General features: G+C 40.3%; 1 protein-coding gene across 1 annotated transcript; it reads left to right on the top strand.

Moving 5' to 3' along the window:
- Positions 1-1,995: 1,995 nt before the first annotated feature.
- On the top strand, positions 1,996-17,637 carry rcl1 (RNA terminal phosphate cyclase-like 1). Its single transcript, XM_064942072.1, has 9 exons — positions 1,996-2,178; positions 2,678-2,749; positions 3,514-3,689; positions 7,360-7,434; positions 7,687-7,811; positions 8,050-8,175; positions 10,346-10,502; positions 14,309-14,412; positions 17,468-17,637. The coding sequence occupies exons 1-9, from the start codon at positions 2,049-2,051 to the stop codon at positions 17,619-17,621; spliced, it is 1,119 nt and encodes a 372-aa protein (XP_064798144.1). The 5' UTR covers positions 1,996-2,048; the 3' UTR covers positions 17,622-17,637.
- Positions 17,638-19,101: the final 1,464 nt, after the last annotated feature.

The raw sequence follows: 19,101 nt of genomic DNA, 5'->3' as shown, positions 1-19,101 counted from the left end.
TTATTACTCCTGTTTTAGCAGAGACAAATACTTATCAGACAAAAATGTTATGCAGCAGTGCAGTTAAAGATAAATAAACAATTATAATAGAAATGAGGAATAGGCCTAAATACACAATGAATGGCGATTAACAATAATGAGTCAAAATAACATGGCTATATACAGGGAGTACCAGTACAGAATCGATGTGCAGGGGTACGAGGTAATTGAGGTAGCTATGTACATTTAGGTAGGGGTAGACAACAGTGACTAGACAACATGATAGATAATAGACAGTGTGTGTGGGTGTATGTAGTATGTGGATGTGTGTTTTGGGGTGTCAGTGTAAGTATGTGGGAGTGTGTGGGTTGAGTTCAGTGTGTGGGTCGAGTTCAGTGTGTGTGTGCATAGTCAGTACAAGCGAGTTAGTGCAAAAAAAGGGTCAGTGCAGGTAGTCCGGGTAACATTTACATTTAAGTCATTTAGCAGACGCTCTTATCATTTACATTACATTTAAGTCATTTAGCAGACGCTCTTATCCAGAGCGACTTACAAATTGGTGAATTCACCTTCTGACATCCAGTGGAACATTAGCTATTTAGAAGTCTTACTTAGAAGTCTTATTTAGAAGTCTTATTTAAAATAATCTTATTTAGAATAATCTTATTTAGAAGTCTTATTTAGAATAATCTTATTTAGAAGTCTTATTTAGAAGCGTTATTTAGCAGTCTTATTTAGAAGTCTTATTTAGAAGTGTTATTTAGAACTCTTATTTAGAAGTGTTATTTAGCAGTCTTATTTAGAAGTCTTATTTAGAAGTGTTATTTAGAAGTGTTATTTAGAACTCTTATTTAGAAGTGTTATTTAGAAGTGTTATTTAGAACTCTTATTTAGAAGTGTTATTTAGAAGTCTTATTTAGAAGTCTTATGCCCTGGGGGGTAGAAGATGTTCAGGGTCCTGTTGGTTCCAGACTTAGTGCACTGGTACCGCTTGCTGTGCGGTAGCAGAGAGAACAGTCTATGGCTTGGGTGGATGGAGTCTTTGACATTTTTTGGGGGCCTCTCTCTGACACCAGGGAGCTCGACCCGCATAGATGGAAACAGAAAAGTCTGAGCCTTTTGGGTAAAACACTGGGGTAAATCTATCCCATTCATAGACGCTAACTACCTTTAGCATCTATTCCTGATGGTATCTTCTGTCCGGGGGAGTTTTGTTCTGAACGTTAACACGCATCGCTTGCGGTACGGTTTTGGAAACATCTTTTATATCAGCGAGAAATAATAACAAAAAAATGTACAAATTTAAATTACAACACACCTTTATAGGGTTAGTGTTCCCACACGGTGATATCTCCATGTTACAGCGTTTGTTTACGGAAGACAGAGGCTACTACCTGTGCTAATTACCTGTGCTAATTACCTATCTAAAGTGCTTGAAGTGTAGTTTGTCGGCTGGAGGCACACAACCTGATGGATCTGTGCAAACCTGCTACAGTAAGTGTATATGTTTAATTTTTACTGATTTTTTGTGGATATGAAAGATAAGTTCCATATGTTTCAAAAACCATATCGCAACCGATGATTATTGAAGTTTCTAAATGTCAAAACATTGCTTATTAAAGCTGAGAATCCTTGGGATAAGACAGAATGCTTTGTTTAATAATGTGTTGGGTTTTCAAGAACAATGGAATATCCTGTATGTAAATGTGCCATAAGGGTATGTGTTTTTTTTTACATAGGCTTTTAGTTTAACCAAAGACCCTTTGGACAGAGAATAAATGAATAATTGAATAATTACTGATATTTACCCACGGTCAAAATGTTTCTCATCACAGTGTGATGTATTTCTGTCACAGTGTGAGCCATTAACCCTCTCTGACTGAACTTTGTGTCCTGTGGTGTTCCATAAAGCTCGAGATAACGGGTTTAAAGCAATGCTAGGGCGCCATCTGGTGGTTAATACGAATACCACGTTTAAAATGCCATTTATGTCCCTCGTGGCGTCCCGTAGTTAACCCTTTACTCTCTTGACTCCCCATATTGAACACACGTGTGGAAATAACAACAGCATGGCAAGCCAGGGACTCATTTACGATGGTTGTAATTTTTTCAGACAACGACTAGTGTTGTCAACTCTAAGTGGCAAAAGAGTCAAAATCAGAAACATACGATCTAAAGACGATAACCCAGGACTTAGAGGTAAGTGGACTGCAAAACACCAATGTGGCGTCGCATTATTACATATGGCTAGCATTACCTAGCTAGCTGTTACTACGCAGTTAAAGTTCATCCATTCCAACACGCCCAAGTAGACTGAATTGTTGCTTTTTGGCACAAAAGCCATATAACTTAATCAACCAGCTAAGTTATTGGACAACATCTAATGCATGATACAGTAGGACCATAGCTACATAACAATGAATATTCATGTGATCCTTTTTGAGGGTTTTGTTAGTTAACATTAGCTAGGCAGCAGTCACTACCCAGCTAGCATTTATGTTCAACCAAAAATACGAACACTCCTTTGGTTCAGCTCTATAGAAAATAATGCTTCTATAAACACACACCCTTAATTCTGCAAAATATCCCATAGCTGTTTGTAGACAGTCAAGTAAATGCTGCATGTGCCTAATAAATAGATAAGGTTGTTATTGGGGTTGAGCACACTTATTGACAATTTTTTTTGTGTATGTTCTAGATTTTGAAGCCAGCTTCATCCGGCTTCTGGACAAGGTAACCAATGGGACCAGAATAGAAATCAACCAAACAGGTAAACCATGGGCAGATGGATACACAGACCCCAGCGTCTGTTGTGCTCACTACTGAATTCCAATGTCATTGGGTTTGTTTGTACTCTGCAGTCACCTAACTTTTGAATGCATGATGCATGCATATACACCAAACTGTCCTTGGCAGGACCTCAGTTTTACACACACTTCAGTTGTTGTCGTCGACACACACAGGTCAGCACATGTTTGAAGGGGCAAGTTATTGACAGTGGGAAAACAGGAAGGAACTCATCAGCCCTTCCAGGAGAATGAACATGGTATTACTGAAAACAGGTCATATTTTGTAATCCTGAGCCTGATTTTCTTTTCTGGTTGTAACATGAATGTTGCAGTTCAGCTCTTGAATGTTTTTTTATGTTGCGAAATGTTTCCATATGTTTTGGAGACCATGGCGCCGCGGCACCCCCGACAGTGTCATTGATGTTGGAACGCAGCATTTGCGAGGCGTGATATGCACATGCTAGCGTGGGTGTAGTTGCATATGTTTACATGCTCCGAATGTCTGCTTTTGATGTTGTTCCTAGGCGTTTCTGCGTCCATTTTTCAACTCCTTAGACCCAGAGACCAGGCAGGCCAGACTGATATTCCTGTCCTGGGCCATGTTCATAAGGGCATATCGTAGCAGGGCACACTGCAACAGAAAACAACAATCTGTGCTTCCATTGGACAACTGTATGTACTACCATCCAGTTTGAAAACATTCTTTCCGCACTGAAAACAACCCTCTTCTCTCTCTGCCCTGTAGGTACGGTGCTGTTCTACCAGCCGGGCCTGCTCTATGGTGGTGTGGTGGAACATGAGTGTAACACCCAGCGCTCTGTGGGTTACTACCTGGAAGCGCTACTCATGCTGGCTCCCTTCATGAAGAACCCTCTGAAGGCTGTGCTGAAGGGGGTCACCAATGACCCTACTGACCCCTCGGTAAGACCCATGTTCCCTTTCTTATATATACATGTGAAGCGGCTGGCTAAGGGGCAGTTAAAAAGTTTTGTGGGGAGGGGGAGTGGTCCAAAATAGCAGAGGATTGACAAACGTATTTATTTATTTTTGCTTTGTGTGGGTGTTTTTTAAATATATTCATTGGGCACAGGGGAAGGTAATGTGTGTTTTCCCTGATTTACATTCACCTTTTTGCAAGTTTTACCATATTATTTCTTCCACCCTAGCCACATTTCCTCATCTGCTTGCAGAATAAGGTGTTTTGGCACTTCCCTTATGCACTACGCTTTTCCCTCGCGCTAACAATACCACCGGTCAATATCGTCTGACTGTCTATCCTGCCCTCTATCCACCATTCATGGTGACAATAGTGGTAGGTGGATAATTTGTCCAGAACTGCAATAGGCTTATTAGCAGTCTTATCCCGCATGTGGCGGGTCATCATTCTCTCAAGTCGTCCTTTCCAGCAGCCTAACCCCCTTGCATCCCACTGCTGGATTGTTTCTGGTTCTAAGTAGGGTTGGTCCTGGTCGGTCCCTGGATGGAAGACCAGATGCTACTGGAAGTAGTGTTGGAGGGCCAGTAGGAGGCACCCTTCCTTCGGGTCAAAAAAAAAAACATCCCAAATGCCCCAGGGCAGTGATTGGGGACATTGCCCTGTGTAGGGTGCCGTCTTACGGATGGGGTGTTTACTAAATATGTGGTCACTAAATATCGCGTGGCACTTATCGTAAGATTAGGGGTGTTAACCTCAGTGTCCTGGCTAAATTCCCAATCTTTCCCTAATACCTTTTTTTGTTCATTTTCTTTTCACTACTACTACTCGCTGTTTATTATCTACGAATAGTCCCTTTGCCCCTGCCCACAGTACATGTACAAATGACCTTGACTAACCTGTACCCCCGCACATTGACTCAGTACCGGTACCCCCTGTATATAGCCTCGTTATTGTTACTTTTTATTACATTTTTTTTAACTTTAGTGTATTTAGTAAATATTTCCTTAACTGTATTTCTTTAACTGCGTTGTTGGTTAGGGGCTCATAAGTAAGCATTTCACGGTAAGGTCTACATCTGTTGTATTCGGCGCATGTGACAAATAACATTTTATTGGATTTGATACCATCATGCCCAGCTTCCAATTGGTTCATCCATCCCTCCTTCCTCTCCCCTGTAACTATTCCGCTGGTCATTGCTGTAAACGAGTGTTTTCTCAGTCAACTTATCTGGTAAAAATATATAATAATGTCTCTGCCTTTACCATCCAAGCATCTATTCCTCGTACTTCTAGAACATTTCAATATAGCCAAAATATTTAACATTTAAAGTGTATTACCTTTTTATGTTTGGCATAAACACAACCAGTGACAATGTTTTAATCTGATTAGGCTACTTCAAAAGTCTCCTGTTTGTTTCCAACATTAGGGTAGTTTTCCTAAAGAAGTTAAATCCGCTATGTGTTTTGTTTCCTTGCCACGATATTAATGAGTATCGCCATACTGCTATGTTTCCATTTACTTGTCCAGTGAGTTTTTTGTTGTTGTAGACATTTAGAAAGTTCGCATAGAAAATAGATGCAACAATTGCCTGCTAGGTTGCGTTTCCATTTAACTATCTTGAAAAACCGCTGGACATAATGACGTCGCACTTTAAACAAGTTTTCGCTAAAACTTAATGTCGAGTCAATGTAGGGGTTGAAGTGTTTCCATTACCTATTTAGGGCAACTGCGCATCAATAAATTGGCGGCAGCCTATATGCCCAAACGCCTATCTTGTTTCATGCCTCGAGTAGCCTGTGAAAGCCAGCATGGATAGAATGCAATAATTGACTAATATTAAAATAATTCTCATGTGCTGATGTATCGCCACAGTCCGTGCCATGGTGAAACTTGCACTCCTTTAGATCTGAAATGATTGGATGGTTTCAACTTGCTGGCGTTTTGGGCGTTCTTAAAAGTCAGGTCGGGACAATCAGTGTCCTGTAAAGAAGCCTGGTTTTTATAGTTGGGGGGGGGGGGGGGGTGATTTTGCAAACAGTAGGCATTTAGATTTAAAAGTGGAGCTAATGATGACATTGCGTGCCCTGCGTACCTTCAAACTTATTCTGCAATCATCATTTATTCGAAACACCTTGTCCCAATAATGTTAGCCAAAAGAAAGATCCACCCCTGTCGAACGAATACAAATGTTGTCGATCTTTAGAAAATGTCTCCTATCTGCTGTTTCCATTTTATAGTACCGTTCAAAAGTTTGGCGTCTCTTAGAAATGCCCTTGTTTTGAAAGAAAACACATTTTTGTCCATTATAACAATATCAAATGGATCAGGAATACAGTGTACTTAAATAACTATTGTAGCTGGAAACAGCTTTTGCATTTTTAAAAATGGAATATCTACATGGGTGTACAGAGGCCCATTTATCAGCAACCATCACCCCTGTGTTCCAATGGCACGTTGTGTTAGCTAATCCAAGTTTATCGTTTTAGAAGGCTAATTGATCATTAGAAAACCCTTTTGCAATTATGTTAGCACAGCTGAAAACTGTTGTGCTAGTTAAAGAAGCAATGAAACTGGCTCTTTAGACTAGTTGTGTATCAGGAGTATCAGCATTTGTGGGTTTGATTACAGGCTCAAAATGACCAGAAACAAAGAACTTAGCGAATTTCTGACATGCACTTTGAACATGTTAGAATAACTGTCCACGTTTACTTTTCCTCTGCCAACAAGACGAGTAACGAACAGCGAAATCACTAGCCTATGTCAATCTGCTATAGTCGAAAACTTTAAGCTACCTGTGATATTGGTCAGCTTGTCGATAAAGTAATAGCCTATTCCCAACAGACTCTGGGACAGTCGTGGGACAATGGATCCCAAATTCATATAACCAGTAGGTGTAGGTTACATCAAAATGTAAAAAGGGATGTCTGATACAACAAATCAGAACGTTTAGCTTAAAATGTTGATAAACTATAATTTCTTCACATAAGTGCAGCAATGCGCACAAGGCAGTAGGCTATGCGTGAATGTTCCATAATGCAATTAGCTGGGAAACACTGTTGTCAAAAGGGCACTACGTATGTGAGCGGTTTCATGTGACAGAGATTAAAATATCCGTTTGAAATTTAGAAAGAGAGGAGATCTAATGGGCTACTTTGATGCAAGTAAGACATGCGTCATAATATGTATTAAAACGTTCTGGTTTCAAACAACTAAGTATATGTTTTCCAGTTCATTGCAAAGTGGTGTGTGACGCGCTGATGAAGCCTTCCTTCCATGTCCATTTGATGCAGCGTTCAAAAGAATACACTGAAGTCGGAGAGTTCAGACTTCAAGACAACTGGGGGGGAAACAAGCTCCGACTGGGGACGAATCGCTTTGAACCGTCATCCAACTCGGAATTCCAATTCGGGCCTCTTTCTAGAGGTCTGGCTTTTTGACCTGAAGATTACTAACTTCATGATTTGACCTAGTATTTTTTTAGAGTTCCCAGTTGTAATGAAAAGCACCATAAGATGCTGTCACTTAGCATCAAAATATAAAAAAATTGGAAATCCGCTAGGGGAAATCCTCTCGGTCACACATGCTGAATGGAGACGTGCTCGTAAACGTTGTATAAGTGGAAAACCAAACCTCTTCTCTCGCCCTTTCTTTCAGGTTGACCAACTCAAGTATACGTCCATTCCTGTGATGAAGAGGTTTGGGATTGATGGAGAGGGGCTGGAACTGAAGGTGAGGCTTTTAGAGCACATTCTTAGCATTACTGTGTATGGGTTTACCTGTCTTCATATGACATACAGTATAACTGCTATCTTTGTCTGGGACTCTTCGTTGGTATGTGGTGGAATGTGTTATTGGTATAATGTTTTATAATATTTTTTTTGTTGAGACTTTTTTTGCAACTTGCCAGGCTTTTGGAAGAATTGATTCTGAATGATTTTACCTGGTTAAATAAATAAAGACGATTGTGTTTCCTGTGTCCAGGTAGTGAAAAGGGGGATGGCTCCAGGTGGGGGAGGCGAGGTACTGTTTACGTGTCCCGTTCGCAAGACTCTCCGTCCCGTCCAACTGTCAGAGCCTGGCAAGATCAAGCGGATCAGAGGAATAGCGTATCTTTTTCAGTCTCTTAATTAAATGTTTTGAATCTTTTGTCCTTTCTCTTATGGTGTTGTTGAGAGTCTTGACACCAGCAAAATGTATGGAAGTTAGGTCTTTTTGTCTTTGTTTAAGTTCTTGTATTTTTCTGTCATTGTCACCTTGCTTTACCTGGCTCATATAACACAACTTTATTGATCCGTTATACGGAGACAACCGAAATTGTTACACACCTTGACATTGGTCGTACAGATACTCTGTTAGAGTCTCTCCACAGATGGCCAACAGAATAGTGGACTCTGCCAGAAGCATACTGAATAAATTCATTCCTGATATCTACATCTACACAGACCACATGAAGGGGGACAAGTCTGGAAAGTAAGTCATCTCCCAGCCTGTGTCATATTCATTCGTCCATAGCGTAGGAAAACGAAGGTAAACCCTCTCCGTTTCAGCCAACCGTGGTCTTTCTCTGGGGCTGTGACTTTGGCCACTAGATGGGGCTATAGTTAAGAAACGCTGGAAGATTTACTTTTCAAGAAAAGAGGCTGCAAACTACTCAACTAGGGATGTTAATCGGCTAGCTGCCGAAAATACATTTGACCGGTCATGCTTATTGGTCTATAGGTTAATTTGCATAGTTTAGTGGAATGAAATTGGACCGTGTGTATTTTTGTTAGTTCGTCTAGTATCTTATTTATCGCATGCACACCAGACGGTGGAAATTCAGTGGAATAATATCACCTGTCGGAACAGCGAGAGCGGCAGCCGATTGCTGCTGGCGTGAAACGTGTTCTTATAAGCCCAGTCATTGCGCAACAATTCAAAATGCATGTTAAAAGTAGTTTTGATGGCCTTGACGAAAAGGAGGATCCCAGCTTTCTATTGATATCATTTTTTATTTTTCAACTCCTAATTGAAGCCCGTCCTGCATTCGAGTGCCTAGTCAATACGTTTGGCAGGCTATCGGCATGTTATCTGTCACCGTGCAATTAGAGGCAGTGCATTTTTTAAACATATACTTAACTGTTTGAAACCTGTAAGTTTTACTTCAAATTATGAGACGATGTCTTACCTGCTTCAAAGTAGCCTAGCCAAAATCCAACCATAGAAACATGGAGGCAATTATTTTATAAGGACTTCCTCATATGCCATTGAAAACAGGATTTCTCTCCCGTTCTATTGGTTTTCATATCAACTTTCTTTCGTTGTCCAGAAGCCAAAGGCACAATCCTAGTAATATTATCAACCTAGCCACCGCATCGTTCGATTCACCCTCTAAATTCCTAACGGAGCTTTTCATCTCTGTCACACGTGGAACCACTCGCATCAGGTGTGCTGTTTAGAACTTTGTTTTCCAGTGAATTGCATTTTGGTAAATGTTTTACATTGTCTGCATCAATAGTAGTTGTTAAATAATATACACTACATGGCCAAAAGTATGTGGACACCTGCTCACCTGCAGTCCCGTTCTGTAATCTTGTGTGGCCTACCACTTTGCGGCTGAGCCGTTGGCTTCCCTAGACGTTTCACTCCACACAAACAACACCTACAATTGACCAAAATGTGCATCACTAATCAAAATTGATTAACAATGTTCCCTTTTGATGATCTTAGTTTTCACTGCTTAATCAACAGCCAAAGCATACATTTCTGATGAGGCACAATCTGTTTATCATAGGAAACATCAGTCATGTTGATCACTCGTGCTGAGCGATTTATAATAGTTTTTTGATTTGGGTTATAAATTATTATTTTTTTACATTTAAATGCATTGTGGGTTGAATGCTGTAACAATACAGAATAAAATGATTATGAAGTCCCATGATGGTAGTGACTGCCCAGTACTGCTTATCACTTATTAACCATAATTTATTCACATTACTTTAGTAAAATGTTTTTGTTGTGTATATTACATTTGTTTTAGGCCTATTTGATGTCTTGGAACGAAATAGGAAAGTCCTCATCTCTATAGAGCTGCTGACTATGCTTTCTGACAAACACTATTTTAGTAGTTCTTAACGTAAATAAGGCATACGTTTATGACTGCTGAATACCAACTATCGATCTGAGATCATGTATTTTTGGGTAGAGGCACCTCACGAAACAACTGCTCTCTCCCTCGCGATTGTGCATTTTTTTTGGCCCTTCTCTCAGACCAGCAGGTGCGGATTATGGTCATAGATTATGGTCATTGTAGTTAATTACCACATTTTCTGCGTTAAACTAGGTAGAAAATTGTAGGATCTGATTAATCTAGAGAAACTGCGCGTTGCGCGCAGAAAAAGATGGTATGGAATGGAATTACGATAATGGAACAGATGTCGGGTCAGTTCGTTTTAAAAATGGGAAAATCACAGAAATGTTGGTTAATCACTCAGCGCTAATGGTCGCACTAACAAAAGTGGTTCTAGTCCACTTCAAGGTTCAAGGGTACTGTTTCGAGTAGCAAATAGTAGCTAGCGTTTCACTTAGTGACGCATACACGCATTGATAAGGTTGTTTTCCCCAGAAAACCGTTCAATCACGGCCGATTTCTCTCCCTCAGGTCTCCGGGCTTTGGCCTGACCTTGGTGGCTGAGACCCTGAACGGGACGTTCCTTAGTGCAGAGCAGGTGTCCACCCCCCAGGGGCAGGGAGACCCTGTGCTGCCTGAGGACCTGGGAAGAAACTGTGCCAAGCTACTGCTGGAGGAGATCTACAGGGTGGGTGACACACACACACACAATCAATCGAAACCCAAGCCAAACGGCGTGGTGCACTTTTAAAAAAAACACATTTTAAAGACATTTTAGTAATTTAGCCGACGCTCTTATCCTGAGTGGTCCCACCCGGGAATCGAACCCGCAACCCTGGTGTTGCAAGCGCCATGCTCTACTAGCTGAGCCACTCAGGACTCCTGTCAAACGTGTTTTAAATCGACTTGTAGCCCTCAAGTCAAGTTGAAGCTCTTGTTGACTTTAAATGTACTATTTAACCATTTATTTAACCATAAGGTCCCATGGAGATCAGAAGACCTTTTTCCCAAGGGACACCTGGGCTATCATGTCTAACTGTCATTACAGCGGTTGAGTACATACCGGACATTAAGTGTCTGGACTTGTTAATTCACACATTCAAATCACCATCTGTTTTAAGGCTAAATGTTTGCTATTCTCAGTGTGCGGTATTTACCCTCAGTGACACAAACAGACTATCATGTCTAACGGTCATTACAGCTGTTGAGTACATACCAGACATACCAGACACGTTTACTCTCACAGAGCGAGTGAGACATCCGTCTCTCAGAGTTCAGACTCGGCTCATCGTTACAGGGAATGTGGGTAAACAGGCAGGACACTGTTTGTTTACATGTTGTGATTGAGTCAAGCCCTCAACTGTGTTACAGAGACGTATGTGTCTGACAGACCCTAATGTGCTGTGGACATCTGGGCCCGTATTTGCGAAGCGTCTCAGAGTAGCAGTGCTCATCTTGGATCAGGTTCCCCCTCTAAATCATTATGATTTAAAAGACTAAACAGATCCTAGATCAACACTCCTTCATGATGCTTTGTGAAAATGAGCCTTGACTTGTATGAGATTACCCGTGCCTGGTCAGTTTTTACGCACGAGTCAGAGACACAAAAAATCTGTTGTCTGTTATGTCAGTCTGTCTATAAAGTGACTGTACCAATCTAGACAACATTACACTGCAGTGCTTTATGTAGCGAGAGTGATTTTATAGTTGATAGTTTCATGAATAAATATGTTCCACGTCTTTAACCAGCGCAATTCTAGAAGTGTTAATGTTGGGTAAGTGGTTAAGGCGATGGATTATAAATTGTGAATGTTATCTATAAGTGGTAATATGATAACGATGTCATGCAAAACTCGCCTCACGTCTTTGAGAACGCACTCCCCCAAAGAAAAAGGCACTTTATCAAAAAAAAGCAGCGGAGTCTGTGACTTCACTTTTCTCCTCCTGACTCACACTGGTCACCCCCTTTCATAAGAGCATGTGAATCCAGTTAGCCAGAAGAATTTGATGATTTGTTTTGAATGGTGAATATTGTTGCTCACTTCTCTACTAAGCTAGGCCCGTGGAGAGCGACTGCTTCAATCTCCTCATTGGCCAAGAGGAGGGAAGGGTAAGACTAGGAGATAGAAGAGTCACACTGGTGTCTCCTGGGAATGGTTGTTTGAAGCATATAAGGGTGGTTGAGTTTCTTTTGGAGGACATGCGATGCACACCTGTGTTTGTTCAGTGGCTAATCAGTAGTGCTGGCTGGCAGGCAGGCAGGCAAGCAGCAAGCGTAGTGGTCGTAGTAAACGGGAGATATGTTTTGGAGTGCCTGGTGAGATGAGGGACAAGGAGAGCGGCTGTAAGTAGTGGTCTTTTAATATTTGAATAGTTATTCATCTCTTTTAGAGTTGAAATCAATACAATGCATTTGGCAAATTGTTAAATATGAAATTAAGTAGGTACACTTGAACCTCTCGCTTTTAGATGATTTGATAGTATTTGTCCAGTAACTCACCCATATGTTACCTTAATGTCAGAATGTCTTGGTGCATGGTGACAAACAAGCATGATGTCAGCCTTTTTAAACTTCATATTCTGTGTGGTTCAGAGGCAGGCTACGCCTACGCATCCTAGATAGTGGATTGTAGCACTCCCTTTCCTTCTTCAAAATATTAGGAAAAATCATTCAAGGTATTTTTCTGGACCGAGGTTAATATAATTCAATTTGCCATTTCTTTTCCACCAGTTGATGAGATGCCAAATACACTGGGGTCTGAAATTATTGACACCGTTGATAAAGATGAGCAAAATTACTAAAATAAATAATACAAATGCTGAACTATATTGTATGCTTAAAAAAAGGGAAATGTATATTTTATACTAATACAATTCCTCTGAGAAATATATTTTGTTCAAGTAATTAAAACAATCTCAAAGGTATAGACTAAAATGGACATACCTGTTTTCAATCACCTCGCGAAGATAATGGCACTGAGGCTTTTTCTTCCCAATTACAATCTTGTCTCATCGCTGCGACTCCAACGGGCTCGGGAGATTCGAAGGTTGAGTCATGCGTCCTCCGAAACATGACTCGCCAAACCGCACTCTTTAACACCCACTCGCTTAACCCGGAAGCCAGCCACACCAATGTGTCGGAGGAAACACTGTTCAACTGACGACCAGAGTCAGCCTGCAGGCACCTGGGCCCGCCACAAGTAGTCGATAGAGCGCAAAAAAAAAAATAACGACATGGAATTCTAAGAAAATCGTGTCTTCTAAATTAACTAGTGTAGCCCACAGCCATATGGCATAGCCAGATCAGGGCCTAACATAAGAACAACTCAAGAGTATGCTTTTCTGTTCTTCTGAAATATAAATTTTCTTCACATCGTGTTTCTTTTAGACCTGTCTAAGATAAATGATGGATTTATTGTGATTGTGTAGGCTATATTAAATGGATTTATTAGACGTTTTAGAATGTGGAAGCCAGGAGATGCTAAACGTGTTTAGGTTAATTAACATTCAATTACCGCAAGACAGGCAGTTATTTGCTTGACAATCACCGGCTGACAAAATGTCATGACCACCACAGCCCTACCCATGATGCAATGTTACTGTTTTAAATGGTAGGTCCAGACCATGCCTTATATGATTTAAACATTTTATTCTATGTCCTTATTCTGTTACATTTTTCATCAGGGGTCAGGACATATCTTTCCTAGTCGGATCATCGGGTCAGACTGACTGTCTGGAGATTACAAACAGTGAATTGTTTGGAATCCCAGTAGTATCATGGAACACATAATGACTGGAGACAATGTTGCCTTAGGTATTTGAAAAACCAATTTCAGTGATTGAATCATATTCATGCTGATGTTGGACATAAAGAAGGCCACTGACACTGCATGCTCAACATAGCACGGGATTCACAGCCAGACTAGTCTCTCTGTCTAACCTCTGTGCTCTTCAGTAAATCGAAGATGTTGGGTTGGACAACTCTTTTCTTGTTTTCTAGGGTTGGGCAGCTCTGCTGTGTGCCCTGCAAGACTTTTACTGTGCGGCACCAGTCAAATTCAAACCATCTGTCACCTCATGTCGTCACCATCGACGATGGCTGTCAATTATCGTCGATAGACAATGCTATCGCCCAACCGTACTAAAATGTCATATGTCGAGAAGCTACAAGGGGATTGACAGGGATGATTGGACTGTAACCTTGTCTGTCTGAGTACTGAGTACACTTCAGTATTAGAGTTGGTGTATTTGTTGTCTCTACCATGTTAAGATTGTTCATGTTCCAAGTTGGGTTATGTCAATACTTATTTTTGAATAATAGAATGATCAGTGTAATCTGCTTTTTGTTATCTTCTAAGTAAGGCCGTGACGCCACATTCGGTCTTATCTTAGAGGGGATTGAGCTTTTTGGGACCTCTCCCCTTGTGACGTCGGTGTGTTATGTTGTTGTTTTTGATGCACTGACCCCCCCCCACTCTGCGCTCTCTCTTTCAGGGCGGCTGCATCGACTCAGCCAATCAAAGCCTGGCTCTCGTGTACATGACCTTGGGTCAACAAGATGTATCTAAAGTGCTGCTCGGCCACCTCTCTCCATACACGTAAGTTTATTTATATATATATATATATATATATTTTACAGTAAGCTGATAGGCAGGACCTGCGATCCAAAGTTCTCTCCTATAGCTGGAATATAAACCGACTGTGGTCAAACAAAAAGGTACTAACCTGATAGTGGAAAGCAAACAAGTTGTTATTTACAATAATTGTCATTTACGGTAAACCTTTGGCCATATTTTTGTTGAATCTTTTGTTTGATGATTTGTGCAAAACATTTAGGGTGAATGCTTCTGGTTCTTCTACAAACTTCAAAATAATGTTTTATTGGTACATCTGTTTTAATGTTGTATTTAATTATTTTATGAGAACATTTTGAGATGAAATCCAATCCATTAATATCCTACAAATGCGGTCGAGAATATTGGCCCCCTTGCACTTTCGAATGGAGCAACATTTTCTGATTTCTCTTTTCAAAACTGCTTGAATGGCTATTTTTTACCCTGTAGGCACCTGCAACTTACCACAGGTGAGAAATTACACAGTAAACAAGAATTTTCCTCCAACCAAATGAATTAATGTGTTGAATGATTTCGTCCAGGCCATTATTACTTTAAAGTGAAAATAATACATGTTTGTTTGGATCTAAAAAAAAAATGTATATAAAACAAATACACATGTGAACACAGTTTTACATTTCAATATATTTTAGAAGAAATAGTGAATTGTGCAAGTGTGACTTTATTTGACTGCATCTGTAGTAGAGAAAGTTAAGACTAAGCCATAAAGGTAAATAACTGGTATCCTTCTGTCTAACATTTGTACATGTGTGTTGACATTTGTACATGTTTGTCATTGTGTTTCGATCCCCTGATAGCATGGCAGTGATACTGTGGCTGTCGGGGACAACGGGTTCATCACTCCTTCTCACATAGGGTTTTTACCGGGCACATTCGCCCACGGTTGGCTCCATGTCAACTACAATTCCGAAAATATTGTTCCGTTTAGAAATGTCAATCATCGCTTTCAAACCGGTTTTCGAAACATATGCTGATATGCCCGTGATCAAAATCAAATCAAATGTTGTCACATGCGCCGAATACAACAGGTGTGGGCGTTACAGTGAAATGCTTACTTTACAAGCCCTTAACCAACAATGCAGTTTTAAGAAGATACTTTAAAAAAAGTAAGAGATAAGAATAACAAATGATTAAAGAGCCGCAGTAAATAACAATAGCGGGACTATATACAGGGGATGCTGGTACAGAGTCAATGTGCGAGGTCACTGGTGTTGAGGTAATATTTACATGTAGGTAGTTATTAAAGTGACTTTGCATAGATAATAACAGAGTAGCATCAGCATGGGGGGGGGGGGTGGCCATTTGATTAGATGTTCAAGAGTCTTATGGCTTGGGGGTAGAAGCTGTTTATAGAAGCCTCTTGGACCTAGATTTGTCGCTCCGGTACCGCTTGGTGTGCGGTAGCAGAGAGAACAATCTATGACTAGGGTGGCTGGAGTCTTTGACCATTTTTAGGGCTTTCCTCTGACACCGCCTGGTATGGAGGTCCTGGATGGCAGGAAGCTTGGCCCCAGTGATGCACTGGGCCGTACGCACTACCCTTCCCTATCAGCAAGAAAGAATCATTCAAACAAAAAATATACACTTTCTGTCACAGTTTTGCACCTTCATTTGACGAAATACACTTCCTCCCCAGTTACGCGTACACACACGTGTTCAGAGCAAAGCTCGATAGCAAATCAACAACAACAAAATCCATGGCAAAAATGAAAATGTGAAGCAGACCAAATTCTTTGGTCCTTTAAAAACCTGCTGTATGTAAAACAGTGTGCTATAGCTTGGAATATATTGACAGCATAATGATGTTTGCTTCCAACATTTTAGGGCTGTTTTCCTAAAGAAGCTAAATGCTTTGTGTTTTTTTCATTGCCGCAATACTGGTATCGTCCCGGCCCTAACCCTAAAAAGGTGTGTAGTAAAATGATTTCTCTCTGATATGAGTGCCGCAGCAGTCTTAGGCACTGCATCTCAGTACAAGAGGCGTCACTACAGTCCCTGGTTCGAATCCAGGCTGTATCACATCCGTCCGTGATTGGGAGTCCCATAGGGCGGGGTGCACAATTGGCCCAGCGTCGTCCGGGTTAGGCTGTCATTGTAAATAAGATTTGTTCTTAACTGACTTGCATAGTTAAATGAAAGATGCGTTAAGTTTTCAAAACCGTATCGCAAGGGATGCATTTTAACATTCAGAACAAGCATCAGGGATCTTTAAAAATTAAAAAAAAAAAAAAAAACTCCCCCGAACAGAAGATGCTATTGTCAATATGAAGGGTTCCAGTCCTCTCAGAGTATGAACTATGAACTGTCCATTTTCAGTTATCATGGTACCGGTGCTGTGTCCCTGTCAAGTACAGTACTATGATAACTGAAGATTGGCAGTGCCATCTCAATGGTTCTCTGATCTCCTTCTGAGGCAGCTAGGCAGGACTACAGCTCTCTGCTTTTTTTTTCTGTGAGTGTGGATCGTCCAATTTTGGAGTTCTCAGTATTGATGTTCTACAGTATGTTTGGACGGTCCATCCATTTCCTGTTTTGTGTGTATATGTTGTTGTGTATGGGTGATCATAAAGACCTTTGAGCTGTTGTTTGGTGTTTTTGAAGGCATTCCAAAGCACACACTGTCCTCGGTCAGTGCTTGTCCCCGGTCATCTACTCTGACATCACACACCGGGTCAGGGGCAGGGTTGCAAAATTTCGGGAATGTTTTGTTCCAGAATTCCAGATTTCCTGCTTATTCCCTCCTAATTTCAGGAATCCTCCAACCAGGATTTCGGGAAAAGAAGGGAATTTATTAAAAGTTCCTGGAATTCTGCTACCCTTGTCAGGGGTCACAGTGCTTCTCAGTATTCCAGTGTTTGATCTTCCCTCTGGCCTTTACAATCTTTTTCTAGGATGCTCTGGTGTTTTGTATTTGACTCTGTTGTAAAATAACAAATAATCTCCCTGAGGTTAGCCTGTCTTGTGTTGTACTGCTGTATTTGAGTAGCCCAACCCACCTAAACTCTCGCTCTCCTCTCAGGATTGAGTTCCTCAGACACATGAGAGACTTCTTCCAGATGATGTTCAAGATCGAGACTCAAAAACCATCGGAGGACGAGAGGAAAGGAGGAGACAAAGTACTGATGACCTGTGTTGGAGCCGGCTATACCAACATCAGCAAATCAATCAAATAAAGACTACAGTATGTTTCTACCTGTGTCGTCCTTGAATTGCGGTGGTGTTTGGATAAATCATTTTTTTTCTAGATTTTTATTTAAATGTATTTGGGCACGTTCTAAATCAACTGTCAGCTTAATGATTTTAAATAATTTTTGCCATTTGGATAACATTGTGCAGTAGGAGTAGTAACACCAATAAGACATTTTATGTTGAGGATATTTGTAAATGGAGGTCACATGCTCAAATCGAAGGTCACGATTAACCCTTAAATGATGTGATCAATAATGTTGCTCACAAGGTTATTTCCCATTTAAATTGACTAACACCAAGTGAGTTTTGGGATTTAAACTCACCAAATTATCAATGGTATCCTCAAATTGATGACGTACTAAAAAGGTTTCTTTAATAGGCTCCTTCCCTGAGAAATTTGCCACTGGTGGGAATACTCAAGGAACTTATCTTAGAATTTCAAGGCAGTAACCCCAATTACATATTACTGAGGGACAGACATTATACAATACGTATTTTAATAGTCTGTTATTGATCGAGACAATATATTAAATACATTTGTTCACTTTCTTTCAAAATAATAGATACCTCGAATTCCCCAAAACATGTCATTACAACATTACTCATCACTACTGGAACAAGCCAATTTGCATACTCAAAGTAGATTTAAACAATACATAAACTAGGTTTTGCATTATGTTGATCATTGAGAAACGGTTCAATATTAACAGAACCATTTATGATGTGTAACTATGTGTTTTTGTATGGTTGCAATGGATCTAATTAAAATACGGGAATCTGTAGGATTTCCTCTTGAGCATGAATTATGACCACATTTCCACTGTGTTCATAAATTCAGTGTTCATTCTATATAGCTGAGCAGCTCAAATAGAACTCTTATCGGTCTTTAAATCTACACCACAGATACCATGTTGAACAAACGTGCATCATTGACAAATCATTTTAATTCTTGTCTTCTTGCCAAATAATGACATCACAGGGTGCACAAAACATTAAGAACACCTTCATTTTGAGTTGCACCTCCCCCGTTTGCCCTCTAAACAGCCTCAATTCGTGGAGACACAGACTATAAGAAAGATTGATTCTTCCATTAATGTAATTGCATCATTTCCAATACCCCATATATATTTTGTGGTATATATATATATATATATATAGTAGCAGTCAAAGTTGGGACACACCTGCTCATTCAAGGGTTTTTCTTTTGTTTTTACTATTTTCTACATTGTAGAGTAAAAGCGAAGACATCAAAACCATGAAATAACACATAGCCACCCATTGCCTTGACAGCTTTGCACATTCTTTGTATTCTCTCAACCAGTTTCATGAGGTATTCACTTGGAATGCATTTCAAATAACAGGTGTGTCTTGTTAAGTTAATTTGTGGAATTAAAAACGCACAGGCCTACTTTAGGACATAGACACATGGCCTTATTTATTGACAATAACAAGCTTGATAAAATA

This window comes from Oncorhynchus masou, chromosome 28 (genome assembly GCF_036934945.1).
Source record: "Oncorhynchus masou masou isolate Uvic2021 chromosome 28, UVic_Omas_1.1, whole genome shotgun sequence".
Taxonomy (NCBI): domain Eukaryota; kingdom Metazoa; phylum Chordata; class Actinopteri; order Salmoniformes; family Salmonidae; genus Oncorhynchus; species Oncorhynchus masou.
Note: the sequence above shows the minus strand (reverse complement) of the source record. Positions and strands in the feature narration are given on the sequence as shown.

Coding starts and splice junctions, on each gene's coding strand:
- rcl1 (XM_064942072.1), top strand. CDS start 2,049: ATGGCAAGCCAGGGACTCATTTACGATGGTTGTAATTTTTTCAGACAA. Junction 2,179..2,677: donor CGATAACCCAGGACTTAGAG/GTAAGTGGACTG, acceptor TGTATGTTCTAG/ATTTTGAAGCCAGCTTCATC. Junction 10,503..14,308: donor TGCTGGAGGAGATCTACAGG/GTGGGTGACACA, acceptor TCTCTCTTTCAG/GGCGGCTGCATCGACTCAGC.